This window comes from Rhinolophus sinicus, linkage group LG14 (genome assembly GCF_036562045.2).
Source record: "Rhinolophus sinicus isolate RSC01 linkage group LG14, ASM3656204v1, whole genome shotgun sequence".
Taxonomy (NCBI): domain Eukaryota; kingdom Metazoa; phylum Chordata; class Mammalia; order Chiroptera; family Rhinolophidae; genus Rhinolophus; species Rhinolophus sinicus.
The window spans coordinates 23,321,500-23,344,776 of record NC_133763.1 but is presented as its reverse complement, the minus strand read 5'-3'; the positions used below and the strand labels follow the sequence as shown (position 1 = coordinate 23,344,776).

Here is a 23,277-nt window from a genome sequence, read left to right as displayed (position 1 = left end):
AATTTTTATTTTAAAATAAAAGATACATTGTTACCATGTTTCCCCAAAAATAAGACCTAGCCGGACAATCAGCTCTAATGCATCTTTTGAAGCAAAAATAAATATAAGACCCACTCTTATTTTAATATAAGACTGGGTCATATAATATAACAGAATATAACATAATATAATATATAATACCAGGTCTTATATTAATTTTTGCTCCAAAAGACGCATTAGAGCTGATTGTCCGGCTAGGTCTTATTTTGGGGGAAACAGGGTAGGATGGTGTAAATATGTATCTATCTACTTTTAAAAAGTAGCAATAAGGCTGACTTCAATGCAGGCAAATTTCCCAATTATTTATTTATACATAAGACACTGTTGTTATCTATCAATAGGTATTATTAATACCATGCTCTGACCACATCTAACTGTGAACACAATAGTTATAAAAGAATGATGAAATAAAAACTTATCACATGAAATAGGGTGCTGCTGTGAAGAATAAATCTAAAAAAGAGTTGGAAATGTTTTGATACAGAACTCTCTTACCATTAGGGTTATCCAAAAATACGAGTAGAACAAGCAGCCTGTCGTGCAGGAGACCCTGCTTGCTGCACCATTTGCCGTGCGGGGCGGCCTGCGGGGTCTCTAGTCCCGCTCCCTACATAAGAATGCAGGATATGGCTAGGCCAAAAAGGAACACCCACAGAGCCATAGATAGGGGAGTCATACCACTATATTCTCACTGGTGGCCAGGCAAGACACACGCAGTAGTAGCCACACAATCCGCAGTCAGCCATTCACTTCTCTGCCTACCAACCAACCAACCAATCAATGCAGCCCTGTGGTTACATCAGTAGCCAATTGGCTAACCGGTTATAGGTGATGGCCAACCAATCACAGTCGATGGCCATTTACCACCTGAGCCAGCACCTCCCCATGTGAGGCCGAGAGCCTGGAAACTGCTCTCTGGAACTCTGTCCCCACACTCCACCCCTCCAGGGTCTCACCTCAATTTATGTGACAAGCATAGAGAAAAGCATTGGCCAAGTCCACTACATAGGGATATATTCCCAGGCAGACAGTCAGACGATCCATCGAATCGTGAATTGAAGGTACTGCCACGTGCAAAGGTGGCGTCACCTTATTTAACTCCCTATAGTCCACAGTCATTTGCCAGGTCCCATCTGGCTTCTTGACAGGCCATACTGGGGACTTAAAGGGCCTGTGCATTGGCCTCACAATATGTGCCTTCTCCAATTCCAATATTGCACGACCAATCTCCTCCTGCCCTCCTGGCAGGCGGTACTGTTGCACTGTAACCACGCGCCAGGGCTGTGGCAATACTTGAGGGTGGTGAGCATGCTCACGTGTCACTGGTTTCACCACCCGGATCAGGAAACAGAACTCTCCTACCGACGTCTGTAAGCTGAGGCCACATCCACCCCTAGAATATACTCCAGAACGGGGGAGACATAAACCTTGTAGGTACGTGGGGGAAGCCTTCCTATACCCAGTGGTAAGGAAACAGCTTTCACAGTCACAGTCTTTCCCCTATAGCCATCAATGCAGATTGCTGGTCTGGGGAACAGTTCTGGGTTCCCATAGACAAGACTGCAGTCTGCGCCACTGTCAACTAGGGCCAAAACCCTCCACACATTAGAAGGGGACCAATGTATGGGGCCCCGGTCCCTGCTCGTCTACATGGGGCCTCCGGTCCCTGCTCGTCCCCTCTGACCGGGTACCTTGGCCCCACCCCTAATCAAGCTGGAAGGAGTCGGCCTCAAGCAGCTGCATGAAATCCTGGAGGGACACGGGTCGCTCTTTCCCAGACTTCTCCTTTAGGCTTCTCCAGAATTGCTGTTCCGGATGCAACTGTTTCCAAAGTTCCAACAACAGTGCATTGGGTTATAGGTCTTTCTCCTGATCGACCCCTGCTGCCACGAGATCACACCACATCTGTGCCCGTGTTACTCTCTAAGGCCCATGACCTCGCCCCCTGACTTTTGATTTGGGCTTCCAGGTCTCAACTGCACGGACCTTCTGTCTTAACTTCCTTCGACTCCAGCTTTCAACATTCCCTAGGGTGGCCATGGCAGTTGTAAATTCATGGATCCGTCGCCCCACATAGGGTGTAAGAATGGCAACCGAGGATCCAAAAGCACTCGCAGGTGCAGTGTCTAAAACCAGATCTCTCATGCTGGCAGTAAAAAGCTCGTCATCTGGGCCCTGCATATTAGGGTTGAAAATAGCATGTTTCATACCCATTTCACGGATGATTTGAGTAAGTTCCATATATGACTGCCATTGACTCACAGTGTCTGGCAGCTCGCCAGCCTGTCCCCATACTGTGTGTACCGCAGCAGTGAGCCACTCCATTAGAGAATGGTTTGGGGCTGACCTTTGGCAGTTCTGTAACCTTTGTCACAGGGACGGATGCACTGTCACAAAGGCTAGCTTTTCCATCTCGCCTGGGGAGCAGAGAATATTGTCGGCTCCCTCATCCCATAAATGTAGTAGCCAAGCCGAGACTGGCTCTCCAGGGTGCTGTTGGTACCGCCTCCCTAGCTCCTGCAACTCAGTGGGAGTGTATGGGGCGTAAGTTGTGAACTCAGTCACAGCTGGGTTGCCTGCAGCAACGCCCCCGGGGCCCAAAGGTTGCTCACGTTTTATACTTTGCTTCAAGATTGGCCGGGCTTGGGGGTTGGGAGCTACATTGTCTCCACTTGCTTCCTCCGCCTCTGCCTCAGAGTCTCCACTGTGCAGCCCCTCTTCCAACAGGCGAACCAGGGCTTCCAGCACCTCCAACCGGAACACCTGGTATGGCACCTGGGCTATTTCATTAGGCGGATTTTCTGTGTTGAGACTCAAGGACGTGAGGAAAATCCAGCCCACACGGCCGGCTGTAGCCTTTGCCTCCACTGGCAACCACTCAGCCAGAGCCTGCAGGGCCCTCTCCACGCTGGCCAGAGAGCCATCCATGTCCTCCCACCCCTCCTTGGGGGTCCAACTCCTGAGAAGAGTGGCCACTGCACAACACACACTGTGTGGGGGTCACACGTCCTCCTGCCCAGAGTCAGACTCCATTCCTACCTGGTCGAAATTTTGCTCACCGTGCCAGGTGTCTGAGTGGGTGGAGGCCTCCGTGTCAGATGTCCACAACTCTAGGAGCCCACGGCAGCAGCAGACCACCAAAAGGAAGACGACACTTGCTCTGGCCAACAGGGTGGCGTGCCATCCAGAGGTTTGAGTCTCCCAGGCAGACCGCGCCTCCTGTTCCCGGTATCGCTCCTCACGGGCCTCCCGAAGCTGAGCTTTCACATGCAGAAACTGCTCCACCATCCTTCGGTAGGCCTTGGCCAGCACCACACCCTGCTCGCTGTGCCATTTGTCGTGCCAGGTGGCCTGCAGGGTCTCAGCTCCCGCTCCCCACATAGGAATGCAGGATATGGCTAGGCCAAAAAGGAACACCCACGGAGCCATAGATAGGGGAGTCATACCACTATATTCTCTCTGGCGGCCGGCAAGACACACGCAGTAGTAGCCACACAATCCGCAGTCCACCATTCATTCCTCTGCCTGCCAACCAACCAACCAATCAACGCAGCCCCGCAGTTATATCAGTAGCCAATTGGCTAACCAGTTACAGCTGATGGCCAACCAATCACAGTTATGGCCATTCACCACCTGAGCCAGCACCTCCCCATGCGAGGCTGAAAGCCTGGAAACAGCTCTCTGGGACTCTGTCCCCACACAGCCTTATAAAAAGGTGAGCTGGTCACTTTAAGTATTCAAAAGCAGAAACTGAAGGACTGCTAAAGAGAACAGAAGAGTTCCTTTACCAGGAAAAGTTAGAAGTCAATAGTGAATGAAAGGAGGGGCTGGCCTAGTGGCTCAGGCAGTTAGAGCTCCATGCTCCTAACGCCGAAAGCTGCCGGTTCGATTCCCACGTGGGCCAGTGGGCTCTCAACCACAAGGTTGCCAGTTCAACTACTCGAGTCCCGCAAGGGATGGTGGGCTGCGCCCCCTGCAACTAGCAACGGCAACTGGACCTGGAGCTGAGCTGCGTGCTCCACAACTAATACTGAAAGGACAACACCTTGAAGTTGAATGGCACCCTCCACAACTAAGATTGAAAGGACAAGAACTTGACTTGGAAAAAAGTCCTGGAAGTACACACTGTTCCCCAATAAAGCCCTGTTCCCTTTCCCCAACAAAATCTCAAAAAAAAAAAAAGAACAAGAAAAAAGACCATGCTTTCAATTGTTTAAAAAAAAAAAAAAAAAGTGAATAAAAGGAAAAAAAACTATTTGGATAACTGATTTATGACACTAATTTAAAAATCCCATGAGTACTACATAAAAGGAAGAGACAAAAGGAAACACCAAACAAAACTTAAATAGATTTAGGAACGCTGAAAACCAAATTTATGAATATATTTTTTAGCTTATTAAAATTGAGTAACAAGGGAAGCTTTTTTCATGCCTGGTTCCATCCATTTGATGATGCCGACCTACCTCATCAAATTTGTCTCTCCAAAGGTATATTCTTGTGATTACACTGTCATTTTCTCCCTTTTCATTATAGACAGCCTTGCCAAGACAAACCCAAATGTTAAAATATTCAAAACTATTCAAAACAGTCACAGAAAAATCAGAATTAAATTTTATTTCACATTGATAGAAACCGTGAAAAAGATTTACATTTCCCCACATTACAGCACAATATTTCAACGGAATATCTCTTGCCATAAATTAGATCTTGCTGATTTTTATAACTGAAACAACAGCTTATATTCATCAAGGTAAAGCAAAATGACTTATTAAATGATTGTTTAAAATTTTTGAATCCAGACATAAACATATGGCTTCATTATTAACATTCTATATAGTCCATTACTAAATTATTTCCATTTTCAATTAGCACCCATTTATAAAGATGCATTTCTAACATTGTTTTAGTCAATTGGAATACAGCAGAAAAGTTAACAACAGTTCAGAAATATCAAGCATATATGTATTTTTGCTATATATTAAACTGGGTGGTAACTACACCATATGTACTGAGTTCTGACTACACTTTATAACCCATAAATTTGTTTTCAAATAGCTTTACCAATAATCTAAAAAACTTGACTATTTAAAATCAAATGACTGCTACTTTTACGCTTGCATAAAAACTAATTTTAAAAAAATCACCTAACTAAAGTGAATATTTCAAATAAGTCCATTGGCAGATAAAAGTAAAGCAAATTTTTCTAATGGATTGTTCATTTCCTACAGTAGCTGATTTCAAACATACGTACAAATAAGTAAACTAAGACTGTGCTACAAGGAGAATAATCTTAGAGCAAATCATCTTAGAAATTAGTTAAGATCATTCTTAAATATTCCAGAACACACTAGAATATGACCTAATTATTCTTTCAGTCAATTACAGAAAAAATACAACCACAAACTGGACTGAAGATTCTAATAACTACATAGCATAACTTTGAGCTAAGGTATAGTTTAACAAATTAGTAGTGTAGGAAGTTTGAAGTGATGCTTGGTTTTTTTATTTAAGTATAAATACATTTTAAATACTATCATGTCTGTGATTCAGAATGTCAAATTACAGCGTGTATTGAAAGCAGATGTCTATGGCAAGGAGGCGATATTTGGTCTGTGTTAAAGGATAAGAGGGAAGAAAGAACACTTTTCAACAGAGGAAAAAAGAATATTAAGAAATGATAACGGGGGAAAAAAGCCTGGTTCCCAAACTAAAAGGGCCATTTATTGAAGAGAGCAATAATACTCTTTATTGACACTTAGAAGCATTATCCCTACTGTTAGGAATAATGTAATAACACCTCATTCTTATGTACTATAATCATTAAGCATATATGAATACATATATAAAAATACAGATACTGCATGGTGACTAAGTAATTTTGGAATAAGTCCATAGACTAAGTCACAGCATTTATAAATTATTTATATCTTAACTGCTCATTTATACCTGAACAAGATTTCATTAACCATACTAATAATTTTCAAATGATGTAATAAAAAGTCTGGTTGGAGTATTTTATTATTTTCCTGAATCACAGTTGGGAAAAAGAAGCTAGCTGCTTCACCTTTTTTAATACTAGTATATTCTGGATCATATTATACAAATACATATATAGAAACTTAAAAGATCATAAATTTCCCATGATGAGATACTACATAGTCTGTGTCATTGGTGTGTATTTGCAAAACAGTTTAACACTGCAAACATTACAAGTTTCAAGATAGGGTACAGAACAAAGTTATACTCCATTACAATGACGCTGGTATGGACTTCTACACAAGACCTTTTAGTGATGTCAATCAACTGGAGGTAGGAGTTTATCAATGAATTGTTTGATATCCATCATTTCCTGTTTGAAATAAAGTGATTTAACTGTTACACAAATCAGAAATTAAATCCCAACTAACATACCACTAACTAAATCAGTGGTGTGCATAGGTAAGATGAAACCACATTTTTACTACTACAATGAAATAAGTCATAACAGAGATATGAGGCTCCAATAGAAATTTCAGAACATTTCCTGATTATTATTATTATTGTACATTCCACAATAGCTCCCATGTACTATCTACTTCCAGGAAAATGGTCTGCATTTTGCTATACTTGAACAAATAAGACATGAGAGTAAGAGAGATGAAGGGGATTTAGAAGTGACAATATCTATACCGAGAAGTTTCAGGAAGTATATGATAACTGTCAACTACGTATCCATGGAAAAGCCTAGCTTTTAACATTTTGTCATGAGAACAAAATGCTAAATCCATACCCTAAAATAATTTGTGCATTTCATAAGGATGTACATATAAGCAACCATTTGAAAGAGAGCATGTACCTAAGATAGGCCTGGAAAAATACGAAAATGAATATACCAAATATTTATTACAGAAAAAACTTTTGTAGAAGACTCCTGCATCTAGCTCAGTTTTCTCATTTCCCCCAAACATATTTATTTCTTCCTATCATCTGTAGTATTTCAAGACTTAGCCTCACAGACCCACAAATTAGCAATGCAGAGAACCTTCAATCTTATAATTTAGTCACTCAGAAAAGAAAGCCATAGCACAAAAGTGGTCTATTTTACAACACTCTTAAGTCCTTTAAGTTTCCTATGACACCACCTCCTATTGTTCTACCTCTTGTCACTTTCTGCTTCTAATCCTTCAGCCTAGTGTCCTCCAATGTGATCGCACAAAAGACATCATCTATGGAGCTTTTATTTTAAAAACAACTCCATACAAAGATGCTTGAGTTCAACCCCAAGGCCTCAACGTACTGAATCAAAATTGCTGAGTTTGGGCATCTGTCTATTAAGCTCCTGGGTCCTTGTGAAGCAATGCCGACTTTGAAAATCACTGCTCTAGATCTTCAGTCCCTCCAGGATGAGCAGAGTACAGCTCACCTCCCTTTCTGGATTCAGTACCTCACGACAGTTTCAACTACATTCTCAATAACACCCTAGAATCTCAGGCCCCCTTGTCTTTCTACATAAATCATGTTATTACCTGCTTTCTCATCCCTTAAAGCAAATGATTTAGCCACATGAGCAGCTACAAAACAACGTTAACTTGGACTTCATCAATATTTAGCCATCAGTTTTTATTCTAGGCCTTTTCAAGCTTCCAAATCTATCAAGGCCTCCTTCATTCTGATTAAGTGAGTACATCTCCTACTTTACTTTTCAGATTGTGAGGATCTAATGTGAGCTCTCAATGACTCTCTTCTCCACCACAACAATCCTTGTTTTTATTCATCCATCCTCTTCTATCTGGATTAAAAAGTGTTTTTCTCCTCTTTTAAGGCAACCACCACCCATTTCAGGACTCAATTATATTATATGATCCCTCTAAGGCTTTCCCCTATCAATTATCTTCTATCGCATCTTCTCCCTCCCTCCTCCCCACTCATAGGGGTTTCTTTCTCCCATCCTATTAAGAAGAGGCTTCCTACTCTCCTCCCCCTTTACCAAAACCTTTCTTGAAAAGGTCTTTTCAGCTCTTTCATCTTGGCTGACAACATGCCTTCCAGACTGAGGAAGAACCAGAATCTTCAGTGCCACGTGAGCCAAGGCCATGGCCGCATTGGCAAGCACTGGAAGCACCCAGGAGGCTGAGGTAATGCTGGTGGCTGCATCACCACGGGATCAACTTTGACAAACATCACCCAGGTTACTTTGGGAAAGTTGGTATGAGGCATTATCGCTTAAAGAGGAACCAGAGCTTCTGCCCAACTGTCAACCCTCATAAACTGTGGACCTTGGTCAGTGAGCAGACATGGGTAAACGCTGCCAGAAATAAGATAGGAGCTGCTCCTATCATTGACGTGGTGCAATCAGGGTACTTACTACAAAGTTCTGGGGAAGGGAAAACTCCCAAGGCAGCCTGTCATCTGACGGCCAAATTTTTCAGCAGAAGAGCTGAGGAGAAGATTAAGGGCGTTGGAGGAGCCTGTATCCTGGTAGCTTGAAGCCACATGCTCATTAAACGCTCAAGTGTTAAAAAAAGTCTTCTCATGTTGCCTCTGCTTCTTCATTTCCCTGTCTACTTCATACAATCCACTGCTGTACCTCCCCAAATGCCAAGGTCACAGGTGGCTGACTATTGGATACTTTCTTCCTGGCCTACCTTAATCATTTTCTCAATCCTGGGATACTGTTCACTCCCACTCAGAAATTCTAACTCCTTTTAACTCCCCCAAAGTTCTGACCCTTGGCTTTTTTCTCATGATAGTCTCCCATTGTAATTCTTCACTGATTAATAATATTGGTAACTATTTTAAATCTCTATTACAGGCTTGAGCTTCAGACAAGTATTTCTAACATCCCATCCTGATATCATTGGGGCACATCAATCTCACTACGTTTACTAAACTCAATATTTATTCCTCCTGTTACCCTAAAAACGTTCCTTGTACCTAATTTATGAATGGCATCATGTTAGTCATCTGAGTAGAAATATAAGGCCTCTTTGATACTTTCTTCTTTCCCATTCCATAGAATTAGTTACTAAATTCTACTGGATTCTGCTTCATTTGTTTCCAGAATGTAGATTAGATTATATCTTGCTTTGATCAAAAAATGTCAATGGCTTTCTGCTGCCTAGAGAACAAGTCCATGCTCAGCACGACATAAAAGCTCTCTAAAACCGAGTCTCTCCTCTGTCTCTGTTCTATGACACCTAGCTTTTCATAAGACTACAGCACAACTAGACAGCTTGCTTTTCCTGTCCTACAGTCCTTTCTCTGCACACCTGGTATCCAAATCCTACCCAGTGTTCAAAACCTAGCTCTTTCATCATGATCTAAGTGCCTCCTAAGATAAAATTGATCTCACGCTCCTGTTTTTCAAATAACTTTTTTAAAACTTCTAATATAACACATATCACATTCTGCTTCCTATAGTTACTTGGATATATATATCCTTCTCCCCTATTAAATTTTTAATTTTAATTAATCCCTTTTGAATTTTAATAAAATTTCTATTTGTCTTTGAATTATGTACAATGCTTGCATGTAACAGGAAATCAGTGAATGTTTGAATTAAATTGAATAAATTTTGATCTAAGTCCTGCTAACCTATCATTCAGTGTGAATTCATTAATTCCTTTAAATCCCTAAGCAGTGAAGTGTTATTTATCTTAAAAATATCACATGTAAAAAAGTTGCACATTAACCACTGCTTCCAAAATTTACCTGTTGACTTGAACTGTGCATCATGCCTTCATAGGTTTTGAAGGTTACATTGGCTGGATTTACCAATGTTTTTAGCTTTTCGACAGTAAGAGAACCAAACATTAGGGGAACTAAAGGGTCACAATCTCCATGGCACTGAAGAATAGAAATATCTCTGTTAACACCACTGATAGGACCCTGCAAAAAAACATAACAAAACTAGTATTATTCATTCAAATGTACAGAGTATTATGCCAGGCACTCAAAAATGTGGGTAGATATGCACATTCAACATGTTATTAATTACATTATAGATTATATTTGGCCACAGAAATAAAATTACTTCCATCCTTATTCTCTCCACATCTCTTTAAACTTTTATAGAACACATGATTACCCTATCATATATGCTTTCCCAATGAACTGGTTCCTTGAAGCAGATTGTATCTTAATTATTCTTTATATGTTCACATTGTCCTGAAAGGAGAGGAATGTTTTAGCTGAACCATGTTCTTCTCAGCTCTTATTTGATTTAAATAAGATGGTTAATAAACAGCACTTACTATGTTCGAGACACCAAAGAGTTACTATATAGTGACAAGAAAAAACACTAGATTTAAAGAATAATTTGAAAATATGGTCTACAACTCCCACGTATATAGTATATATTGCTTTACACTGTTGAGTACTTAGAAATGATATTGTATAGGAGATTCTACTATCACACAGTGAGCATATTGAGTATTCAAAATTACTTCTATGTGCAAAAAATACCTGTAATTTTATAAATATCTTAAAATGTATTTTTCTTTTTTAAATTAAATTGGAGTGATAGTGGTTAGTAAAATTACATGATTTCAAGTGTACAATTCTATAATACATCATCTATACATCACTGTCGGTGCTCACCACCCAGAGTCCATTCTCGATCTATCACCATATATTTGACCCCCTTTGCCCTCTTCTACTATTCCTCCTCCCCGCTTACCCTCTGGTAACCACTAAACTGTTGGCTGTGTCCATGAGTTTTTGTCTCTCTGTCTTGTTCCTTTGTTGCTTTCAGTTTTATATCCCACATATGAGTGAAACCATACAATTCTCGACTTCTGTCTGACTTATTTCACTTAGAATAATAATCTCAAAATCCATCCCTGTTGTCACAAATGGCACTATTTCATCTTTTCTTATGGCAGAGTAGTATTCCACTGTGTAAATATACCACATCTTCTTTATCCAATCATGTATCGAAAGACACTTTGGTTGTTTCCATGTCTTGGCCACTGTAAATAATGCTGCAATGAACATCGGAGTAGATACATCTTAATGGAAATATGTTTTCAGATTTTTTGGGTATATACTGGCCAGGAGAGGGATTGCTAGGTTATATGGTAATTCTATTCTTAATCTTTTGAGGAACCTCCACACTGCCTTTCATAGCAGCTGCACCAGTCTACATTCCCCCCAGGTACAAGGGTTCCTTTTTCTCCACAGCCTCTCCTACACTTGTTATTATTTGTCTTGCTCATGATAGCTATTCTAACAGGTGTGTGGCGATAGCTCATTGTGGTTTTGATTTGCATTTACCTAATAACTAGGGAAGTTCAGGATCTTTTCATATATCTGTTGGCCGTTTCTGTGTCTTCTTGGGAGAAGTGTCTGTTCCCTTGCCTTTGAGGTCAAATTCATAAAATCCTCTTTGAACCCAAGGTCCATAAGTTTAGTACCTATGTTTTCTTCTACACAGTTTATTGTTTTAGGTCTTATGTTTAGGCATTTGATCCCATTTTGAGTTAATTTTGGTACATGATGACAGATAGCAGTCTAGTTTCATTCTTTTGCATGTGGCTTTCCAATTCTCCCAACACCATTTATTGAAGAGGCTTTCTTTTCTCCATTTTATGCTTTAGGCTCTTTTGTAAAAAATTATCTGTTGGGCTGGCCCGGAGGCTCAGGTGGGTGGAGCGCCGAGCTCCTGACGCCAAGGTCACCTGTTCGATTCCCACATGGGCCAGTGAGCTGCGCCCTCTACAGCTAAGATTGTGAACAACAGCTCTCCCTAGAGCTGGGCGGCCATGAGCAGCAGGAGCTCAGCCTGAACTGCTGTGAGCTGCTATGGGCAGCACCCCGCGGGCTGCTGAGGTCTGCCATGGGCTGCTCTGTGCTGCCATGGGCTACCTGTGCTGCCAGGAGCAGCCAGTGGCCAATGTGAGTGGCCGGCAGCCAGGGAGAGCTGCCATGGGCTGCTGTGAGCGGCCGGCCAACGACTGGAGACCGACTGCCTCAGCCAGGGGAGCGCAAGTTCATAATACTAGCATGGGCCAAAGAGCTATATCCTACACAACTAGACTGAGAAACAAGAGCTTGAACTGGAGTGGGGGACGGTGGGGGGTGGAAGACGGAAGAAGGGGGGTAAGGGAAAAAAAGAAGGAAAAAGTGAGACACTGAAAAATAAGAAAATAAAAATAAATTATCTGTCAGTATTTATGTGGGTTTATTCCTGGGTTTTCAATTCTATTCCATTGGTCTATGTGTCTGTTTTTCTGCCAATAACATGCATGCTGTTTTGAGTATTGTTGCCCTATAGTACAAGCTGAAGTCGGCGTGTGATACCTCCAGCATTATTCTTTTTTCTTAGGATTGCTCTGGCTATTCGAGGTGCTTTGTGGTTCCATACAAATCTGATGATTTTTTTGTTCTATTTCTTTAAAGAATGCCATTGGGATTTTGATGAGGATTGCATTAAATCTGTATATTGCTTTGAGTAACATGGTCATTTTAACTATGTTGATTCCTCCAATCCATGAACACAGAATGTCTTTTCATTTCTTTGTGTCTTCTTCAATTTCTTTTAAAAATGTCTTAGAGTTTTCAGCGTATAGGTCTTTCACATCCTTTATTAAGTTTCTTCCTAGGTATTTTATTCTTTTTGTTGTAATTGCAAAAGGAATTTTTTTCTCATTTCTTTTTCTGAAATTTCATTGTTAGTATATACGAATGCAATGGATTTTTGTACGTTGATTTTGTAGCGGGCAACTTTATTGTATTTGTTTATTGTTTCTAATAGCTTTTTGGTGGAGTCTTTAGGGTTTTCTATATAAAGAATCATGTCATCTGCAAAGAGTGACAATTTAACTTCCTCATTTCCAATTCGGATGCCTTTTATTTCTTTCTCTTGCCTGATTGCTGGGGCTAGGACTTCCAATACTGTGTTGAATAACAGTGGTGATGGGGGCAACCCTATCTTGTTCCTGAATGTAGAGCAAAGGGCTTCAGCTTTTCATCATTATGCTATTAGCTGAGGCTCTGTCATATATGGCCTTTATTATTTTAAGGTATTTTCCTTTTATACCCATTTTATTAAGTGTTTTAATCATAAATGGATGTTACATCTTGTCAAATGCTTTTTCTGCATCTATTGATATAAACATGAATTTTATCTTTTATTTTGTATATGTGGTGTATCACATCGATCAATTTGCATATGTTGAACAATTCCAGTGTTCCTGGGATGAACCCCACTTGATCATGATGTATAATCTTTTTAATGCATTGCTGTATGTGATTTGCTAGAATTTTGTTTAGGATTTTTGCATCTGTATTCCTCAGAGATACTGGTCTATTAATTTTCTTCTTTGTGTGTTATCCTTACCAGGTTTTGGTATCAGGGTAATGTTGGCCTCATAAAATGAGTTAGGAAGTGGTGCCTCTTCTTCAATTTTTTGGAAGAGTTTGAGGAAGACAGGTGTTAGATCCTCTTTGAATGTTTGGTAGAATTCACTGGTCCTGGACTTTTTCTTTTGGGAAGATTTGGAGGACTGATTTAATTTCCTTACTGTTGATTGGTGTATTTAGATTTTCCAATTCTTTGTGATTCAGTCTAGGAAGGTTTATGTTTCTAAGAACTTGTCCATTTCCTCCAGGTTATTGAATTTGGTAGCATATAGTCCTTCATTGTGTTAGGCAGAAGTTTTAAAATGTAGGAGGAGGAGGATGGATGGCAGGGGGTCCACAGTGACAACAGAAAAAGCTCATAAATAGCTTTAACTGTCTCCAGCCACATAGCTGTTTTTACAAGAGATGACAAGAGGTGGTCTGAAGCAAGATAATGATCTGAGTCAACAGACCTTCACCCATCTTAGGTCATGCCCTCAGGTGGAAGAACATGCACCACGTTTTTCCCACCAAATCAATATGTAGCCCCATCACTCCACCCAGCAAACGCTAAGTCCTTGGAAAAGGGGCAGGTTTCTCTGTCTCTTGCTCTCTCACCTCCGGCCTCCACCCCCTCCTTCTAGTCTCTCTCTCTCTCTCTCTCTCTCTCTCTCTCTCGCTCGCTCTCTCGCCCCCCCCATCTATGCCTATCTTTCCCACCTCAGCTAGGCCTCGCTCTCCCACCTCGACTAGGTCTCTCTCTGTCTGTCTCTCTTTGTCTCTCTCTCTCCCCCCATCTCTCGCACCTCAGCTAGGCCCGTTGTCTTCCCTGAGAATGTATCACTAATAAACACTGATTGCATAGTAATCAGCTTGCTGACCTGTGATTCTTCACTGCGTCCCCAAGAACGGAGATTCCAGTAACAATATTATTCTTGTATGATCCTTTGTATTTCTGTGGTAACCATAGTAACTTATGCTGTTTCATTTCTGATTTTGTTTATCTTTTCTCTTTATATCTTAATGGGTCTAGCCAAGAGTTTGTCAATTTTATGAAACTTTTTAAAGAACCAACTCTTATTGCGTTAATTTCATCTATTATCTTTTTGTCCTCTATTTCATTTAGTTCTGCTTTGATTTTTATTATTTCCTTCCTTCTGCTGACTTTGGCTTTCATTTGTTCTTTTTTTAGTTCTTTAAGGCGTAATGTTAGGTAGTTTATCTGGGATTTTTCTTGTTTTTTTCAGATAGGTCTGTAATGATATAAATTGCCCTCTTATTACTGCTTTCGCTGCATCTCAATAATTTTGATAGGATGTATTTTCATTCGTATTTGTTTCTATGTATCTTTTTATCTCTCCTCTTATTTCTTCTGTGAGCCAGTCATTCTTTAAAAACATGTGGTTTAATCTCCACATATTTGTGGTTTATCCTGCTTTTTTCAGTTGATACCCAATTTCAAAGTCTTGTGATCAGAGAATATGTTCATATGATTTCAATCTTCTTAAATTTGCTGAGGTCAGTTTTATGTCCCAATAGATGGTCTATCCTTGAGAATATTCCATGTACACTCGAAAAGAATGTATAGTCTGGTGTTCTAGGATGAAATGCTCTATCAATGTCAACTATGTCCATTTAATCTAATGTGTCATTTAGGGCTGCTATTTCCTTATTTATTTTCTGTTTGGATGATCTATCCATAGCTTTCGATGATGTATTTAGGTCCCCTACTATATTTATTTGGGTCAATTTCGCTCTTTAGTTCTGTTAGTGCTTGCTTTATATATTTTGGGGGCATATAAGTATATATTGATTGGGGGCATATAAGTATATATTGATAAGTATTATGTTATTTTGTTGTATAGTCCCCTTTATCATTATGAAATGTCCATCTTTGTTTCTTGTTACCTTTTTTATCCTGAAGTCTGTTTCATCTGATATCAGTATGGCTTTTCTCTGGATACTATTTGCTTGGAGTATCAATTTCCACCTTTTCACTTTGAGTCTGTATTTGTCCTTGTAGCTGAGATGCGTCTCTTGGAGGCAGCATATGGTTGGGTTTTGCTTTTTGATCCAATCTGCCACTCTGTGCCTTTTTATTGATGAGTTAACTCCATTTACATGTAGGGTGATTATTGATATATGAGGATTTCCTATATCCATTTTGTCTTTTGTTTTCTGGTATCTCGGTGTCTCCATTGTTTCTTTCCCTTTTTGTTACTGTCTGTTATTTTAGTGTGGTGGTAATCTACAATTTTTTTCCCTCTGTTCCTTCTTTTTTTATGTTATATATCTTAGTTTTGGATTTTTTATGAGTGGTTGCCATTAAGTTTATGTAAAAGAAAGTTTCATATGTACAGTAGTCCTTCTTCTTGAGCATACCCTTATCTCCATTCCCTTTTGCAGATTCAGACCTTTACTCTCTCCCCTTTTATGTTTTTGTTGTCACAAGTTATTTGTACTTATGCTGTGAGTTGATTTCTGAGTGGCAGTAGCAACTTTGTTCTTCTTTCTCCTTTTTAAAAAAAATGTTTTTATCTTCTTTAGCCTGTATGTTATGTTTAAGTGTATAGTGCCCTATTTTGTGTAAGGGTTGCCATTTACTCATTCTTTCTGTCGGTTAGTAATCTTGCTCATGGTTTTGTATTCTTTTGATTTTTTGTTTCTGGTCAAATAGCCTTCTTCAGTATTTCCTGTAATGCAGGTCATGTGTTAGAAAATTCCCTAAGTATATTTCAGTATGTCTGGAAATGTCTTTATTCCTCCTTCATATCTTAAGGATATCTTTGCTGGATATATTATTCTTGGCTCATAATTTCTCTCTTTCAATAGTCTGAATATTTGATTTTACTCCCTCCTGGCTTGTAGAGTTTCTGCTGAAAAATCTGATAATCTAATGGCCTTTCCATTATAGGTTGCTGTTTTCTTCCCCCTGGGAGCCTTGACAATTCTCTGTCATTAATTTTTGACAGCCTCAATACAATGCACCTTGGAGAAGACCTGTTGGGATTGAGGTAATTAAGTGTACTGTTTGTCTCTTGGATTCGAGGATTCAGTACTTTCCACAGGTTTGGGAAGTTCTCATTGACTATATGTTTGAATATACTCTGTTCCCTTCTCCTTCTGGTATACCCATTATTATGTTGCTCTTTCTAATGCAGTCAGGAAGTTTTTGTAGCGTTCTTTCATTTCTTTTAACTCTCAAGTCTCTCTCCTCTTCCATCTGTGTCATTTCCAGATTTCTATCTTCAATATTGCTATTTTTTTCCTCCATTGGATCAGCTCCATTATCTAAGCGGGCTTTTTAATCTTCATTTATGTTACTGATTTCTTCACCTCCAGAATTTCTACTTGGTTCGTTAAACTTTCAATATCTTTGGTAAAATATTCATTTTGTTCTTTGATTGTTTCTGAGTTCATTAAACTGCCTATCTGTGTTTTCTTGCATCTCATTGAGTATTTTCAGAACTGCAATTCTCTGTCATTTAAGTCACATATTTCTATGTCTTTCAATTCATTTTCTGGAGAGTTTTCATTTTCATTGTGAACTGCCTTGTTACCTTGGTTATTCATGGCAATTAATGAATTATTATTTCTCTTCCTAGGAATCTACAGGAGTGGGTTCTGCAGCAGGCTGATAAGAAAAGATCTGTGTTTTTCTTTCTAGAAGGTGCTGCTGGAATGTTTTATTTTCTCTCCCACTGCAGCCTTTTAATTTCTCTCATGCTGTAGCGTTACATTTTCTCTTGTGCTATTCTGGCTTCTCATGCAACGAAAGGTAGGCTTCTCTTTGAGCAGGTTGCCTGGTTGTCAGGGCACCGCCTTCATGGAAGGATATGGAGGACGATAAGAGATCTGAGCTTCTGAAATCTCAATGCTGCCCCTGCAGCCTGATGCAGAGCCTGTGTGTCTCAGTGGCTCTGCTTGCCCCAGCAGGCATCCGCCCAGAAAGAGAGGGGTTGGGTTGGCTGTGAGAGGTAGCTGGTGCATTTGTGGCTCTGAGCAATGGCGACTACTAGCCCACAGCTATCTCGCCCCTACAGCTCTTTCCCTATCGCCAGAATGTGCATTTGTGGCTGTGGAACCATAGCTCCAGTTCTCAATGTTGTAGTTATTCTGTTCCCTAATCTCACACTGCTACCTTTTCTTCTGGAGCCTGCTTCTAACACTGGGAGGGTGGGGGGAAATCGGTCATGCTCTGTGTCTTTGTTTTCTGTTTTCTGCCTGGCAGTGAGGGCTTAAATCACAGTTCTCACCCTTCTGTATTCATTCTTTGCTCCAAGGTCTCTACCCGAAACACTGGGTTCAACCGTATTATATATATGGTGATACCTCAAGCAGGACTTTGGACCACAGGGAGAGTAACTGCAGCCTGGATTCTTCCTTCTCCCAAGACTGCAGTGAGCTCTGCACTGTGGCCTGCATCCTGCAGCCCGTGTCTGTGTATTTCCACCTTCCCTCCTTCCCTGCACACACGATTTGCCCACCTTCGGATGATTCGATGCACAGATGTCTGACACATGTTTGTGTGTTGCTTATACTTTGTAATTTTGTATACATCTTAGAAAGTATCAAGTACTTCAAATATAAGATTTATGATAATAGGAATTATTTCTTATTCCATTCTACAGAATTCACAGTGAAGACAATGTAGTATACCCATAAAGCCTAGTAATACATCACAAAAGTCTAAGAAAAGTGTTTTTAAAAAAGGATGAGAGGAGACATCATCAAAATGGCAGCGTGAGGTGAGCCTCTGTAAATCTCACCTGGAATTTACAACAAATTGAAGAACTATAACTCCACAAAGGCCTCCCTGCACAGCAGAAAGGCAAGAAGAAGAGGCCCATTACTGAATTCACCTAAAGGTGGATAAATCCCGCAAGTGAGGGAGAAGGGAAGGGAGAAGTGTGGAGATGGAGCCGCACGGGCACGGGACGCAGACCTAGCTCAATATGCAAAGCTTACAGCATCCCAGAACTACCGCAACTGCGGGAGAGGGAGGAACTCAGATTGCTAGGGCTACATTTATGGCCCACAGGGCTGAGGGGATAACATATAACAAGGCTGAACCCAAAGCTCACAGCAGAAACCTCAGAGAAAAGACTGAGGAAAGAAGGCTGAAACGGTGGTTTAAGCCCTCACTGCCGAGGAGAGAACGGAAGCCTTAGGCACTGAGACTACCCGCCCCCTCGCTACCTTCCCAGAGCTCGCCCCGCCCCCACCTGCACAGTGCTAGAAGCGGAACAGTAGCAGTGTCAAATCAAAAGAACAGAATGTTTGCTGTTCTAGGAACTGTGGACCGCAGACACAGATTTGCAGCACAACTAGTTCTGGCAAAGGGGAGGGAGCTCTGGAAGCAGGACCGGCTGTGGTGGTGGTCGCCGCCATTGCTCCGGGCTAACTCGCACAACTCACCCTGCCTCTGGCCCCACCTATCTGGGCGGATCCCTGCAGTAGTAAACACAACTGCTGAAACACACGGGCTCTGAATCTGGTGCATGAAGAGCTTTGCAACTTCAAAAGCTCTCTGCATACCCACACGGTCACTGCGCCCTATGACCCAGGCGAACTATTAACAGAGGAGAAGCCGTCTCCAGGGAATCACCCCATTGAGTGAGAAGCTGGAATAGTGCAGAGAAAACATGGCACTACCGTGTGGGAGAGAAAACAAGGCTGCAGTCGGAGAGAAAATAAAACATTCCACCAACAAGTACTGGAAAAAAAAAGAAAAACCTCTTCCTATCAACCTGTTGAAGAACCCACTCCTGTAGATGTCTAGGAAGAGAAATAATAAACCGGTAATTTCCATGAATAACTAAGGCAACAAGACAGCTCAGAAAGAAAGTGGAAAGTCCCCAGAAAAGGAACTTAAAGATATGGAAATATGTAACTTAAATGACAGAGAATTCAATTGCACTTCTGAAAAAAATCAATCAGATGCAAGAAAACACAGAAAGGCAGTTTAATGAACTCAGAAACATAATTAGAGAAAAACATGAGCATTTTACAAAAGAGATTGAAATTTTGAAAAAGAACCAAATAGAATTTCAGGAGATTAAGAACTCAATAGAAGAAATTAAGAATGAAATAACTAGCTTAGGTAGTAGAGTTGACCAGAGGGAGGAAAGAATCAGTGACATGGAAGATAGAAACCTGGAAATGACACAGATGGAAGAAGAAAGAGACTTGAGACTTTAAAAAAATGAAAGAACTGTACAAAACTTTCTGCCTCCATCAGAAAAAGCAATATAAGAATAACGTGCATAAAAGAAGGAAAAGAAAGATAGAAGGGAATAGAGAATATATTCAAACAAATTGTCAATGAGAACTTCCCAAACTTGTGGACAGAACTGGATCCTCGAATCCAAGAAGCAAATAGAACACCTAATTACCTCAATCCCAACAGGCCTTCTCCAAAGCACATTGTATTGAAGCTGTCAAAAAACGACAAAGAAAGAATCCTCAAAGCAGCCAGGGAAAAGAACACGGTAACCAACAAAGGAAAGCCCATTAATTATCATCAGAATTCTCAGCAGAAACTCTACAAGCCAGGAGGGAGTGGAACCAAATATTCAAACTATTGAAAGAGAGAAATTGTGAGCCAAGAATAATATATCCAGCAAAGATACTCTTTAGATGTGAAGGAGGAATAAAGACCTTTCCAGACATACAGAAGCTGAGGGGATTTTCTAATACACGACTTGCACTCCAAGAAATACTAAAGGAGGCCTTTCGACCACCATCAACAGGGACAATTTGTGGCAACCAAAACATAAAAAGGGGGAGAGTAAAGGCCTGAACTAGAATATGGGAATGGAGAAAGTAAGCGTGCTGAAGAAAATGGAATACTGTAAATATCAAGCTTTCTTTTACATAAACTTAAGGGTCACCACTCAAAAAAATATCTAGAACTGAAACACATACTGTAATAAAAGAAGAAACAGAGGGAAACATCATAGAATACCACCACACAGAAATAATACACAACAACAAAAAGGCAAAGAAACAATGGAGACACAGCCTTACCAGAAAACTAAAGATAGAATGACAGGAAATCCTCACATATCAATAATCACCCTAAATGTAAATGGACTGAATTCACCAATAAAAAGGCACAGAGTAGCAGATTGGTTCAAAAAACTAAACCCAACCATATGCTTTCTCCAAGAGACACATCTCAGCTACAAGGACAAGCATAGACTCAAAGTGAAAGGGTGGAAATTGACACTCCAAGCAAATGGTACCCACAGAAAATCAGGTGTAGCGATATTGATATCAGATGAAACAGACTTCAGGGTGAAAAAGGTAACAAGAGACGAAGATGGACATTTCATAACAGTAAAGGGGAATATACAAGAAGAAGACATAACAGTCATCAATATTTATGCCCCCAATCAGGGAGCACTGAAATATACCAAGGAACTATTAACCGACCTAAAGGGAGAAATTCACCAAAACACAATTGTACTAGGGGACTTAAATACATTATTGACAGCTATGGGTAGATCATCGAAACAGAAAATAAATAACAAAATAGCAGTCCTAAATGACACATTAGACGAAATAGACATAATTGACATTTATAGAGCACTTCATCCTAAAACATCAGACTATACTTTTTTTTTCTAGTGTACAGAGAACCTTCTCAAGGATAGGCCATATATTGGGACAGAAAATCAGTTTCAGCAAATTTAAGAAGATTGAAATCATACCAAGCATACTCTCTGATCACAAGGCTTTGAAATTGGATATCAACTGCAAAAAGAAAGCAAGGAAAAAACACAAAAACGTGGAGACGAAACGACATACTTTTAAAGAATGACTGGGTCAAAGAAGAAATTAGAGGAGAGATCAAAAGATACATAGAAACAAATGAAAATGAAAATACATCCTACCAAAATTTTTCAGATGCAGCAAAGCAGTTTTAAGAGGGAGATCATTACAGGCCTATTTCAAAAAGAAGAAAAATCGCAAATAAATAATGTCACGTTACACCTTAAAGAACTAGAAAAAGAAGAACAAATGAAACCCAAGGTCAGCAAAAGAAAGGAAATAACAAAAATCAGAGCAGGACTAAATGAAATAGAGAACAAAAAGATAATAGAGAAAATTAATGTGGCAAAGAGCTGGTTCTTTGAAAAGATTAACAAAATTGACAAGCCCGTGTCTGGACTCACTAAGATAAAAAAAGACACTAATTAACAAAATCAGAAATGAAAAAGGGGAAGTTATCACGGACGCCACAGAAATACAAAGGACCATCCAAGAATACTATGAAGGACTATATGCCACCAAATTCAATAACCTAGAAGAAATGGACAAGTTTTTAGAAACATATAGACTTCCAAGGATGAACCATGAAGAACTGGAAAATCTAAACAAACCGATCAACAGTAACAAAATTGAATCAGTCATCCAAAACTTTCCCAAAAGCAAATGTCCGGGACCAGATGGCTTCAATAGTGAATTCTACCAAACCTTCAAAGAGGATCTAATACCAATCCTGCTCAAACTCTTCCAAAAAATTGAAGAAGAGACAGTACTCCCTAACTCATTTTATGAGGCCAACATTACCCTGATACCAAAACCTGGTAAGGACAGCACAAACAAAGAAAACTACAGACCAATATCTCTGATGAATACAGATGCAAGAATCCTAAACAAAATTCTAGCAAATCGAATACAACAATGCATTAAAAAGATTATTCATCACGACCAAGTGGGGTTCGTCCCTGGAACACAAGGATGGTTCAACATCCGCAAATCTATCAATGTGATACATCACATAAACAAAATAAAGGACAAAAATCATATGATTATACCCATTGATGCAGAAAACGCATTTGACAAGATACAACATCCATTTATGCCTAAAACACTTAATTAAATAGGTACAGATGGAAAATACCTAAACATAAAAAGGCCATATATGACAAACTCTCAACTAATCTCATAATTAATGGTGAAAAACTGAATCCCTTTGCTTTACGTTCAGGAACACGACAGGGCTGTCCCCTATCACCTCTGCTTTTCAACATAGTATTGGAAGTCCTTGCCAGAGAAATCAGGCAAGAGAAAGAAATAAAAGGCATCCAAATTGGGAATGAAGAAGTTAAATTGTCACTCTATGCAGATGATGCTATATATTGAAAACCCTAAAGACTCCACCAAAAAGCTATTAGAAACAATCAACGAATACAGTAAAGTTGCCGGCTACAAAATCAACGTAAAAAAGTCCATTGCCTTCCTATATACTAACAATGAAATCTCAGAAAAAGAAATACAAAAAACAATTCCTTTTGCAATTGCAGCAAAAAGATAAAATATCTAGTAATAAACTTAACCAAGGATGTGAAAGACCTGTATGCTGAAAACTGCAAGACATTTTTGAAAGAGATAGAAGACACAAAGAAATGGAAAGACATTCCGTGCTCATGGATTGGAAGAATCAACATAGTTAAAATGGCCATATTACCCAAAGCAATATACAGATTTAATGCAATCCCCATCAGAATCCCAATGGCATTTTTTAAAGAAGTAGAACAAAAAAATTATCAGATTTGTTTGGAACCACAAACACCCCAAATAGCCAAAGCAATCTTAGGAAAAAAGAACAATATTGGAGGTATCACACTCCCTGACTTTAGCTTGTACTACAGGGCTACAATAATCAAAACACCATGGTATTGGCAGAAAAACAGACACATGGACCAATGGAATAGAATTGAGAACCCAGAAATAAAACCACAAAAATATGGAGAGATAATTTTTGACAAAGAAGCAAAAAACATACAATGGAGAAAAGACAGCCTCTTCAATAAATGGTGTTGGCAGAATTGGATAGCCACATGCAAAAGAATGAAACTGGACTGCTATCTGTCACCATGTACCAAAATTAATTCAAAATGGATCAAA

At 39.9% G+C, this 23,277-nt stretch overlaps 1 protein-coding gene and 1 pseudogene across 3 annotated transcripts in view; one reads left to right on the top strand and one right to left on the bottom strand.

The window, feature by feature from the left end:
* Positions 1-4,638: 4,638 nt before the first annotated feature.
* The window catches only part of LYPLA1 (lysophospholipase 1), a 62,254-nt gene continuing 43,615 nt past the window's right edge, over positions 4,639-23,277 (bottom strand). For all 3 annotated transcript variants that reach the window (XM_074318794.1, XM_019729834.2, XM_019729833.2), the window contains 2 exons: positions 9,730-9,906; positions 4,639-6,388 (listed from right to left, as the gene is read on the bottom strand). In XM_074318794.1, the coding sequence (XP_074174895.1) occupies positions 6,335-6,388; positions 9,730-9,906 (231 nt within the window). In that variant the 3' untranslated portion in view covers positions 4,639-6,334. The remainder of the gene's footprint in view (positions 6,389-9,729; positions 9,907-23,277) is intronic.
* On the top strand, positions 8,057-8,730 carry LOC141568563 (large ribosomal subunit protein uL15-like; annotated as a pseudogene).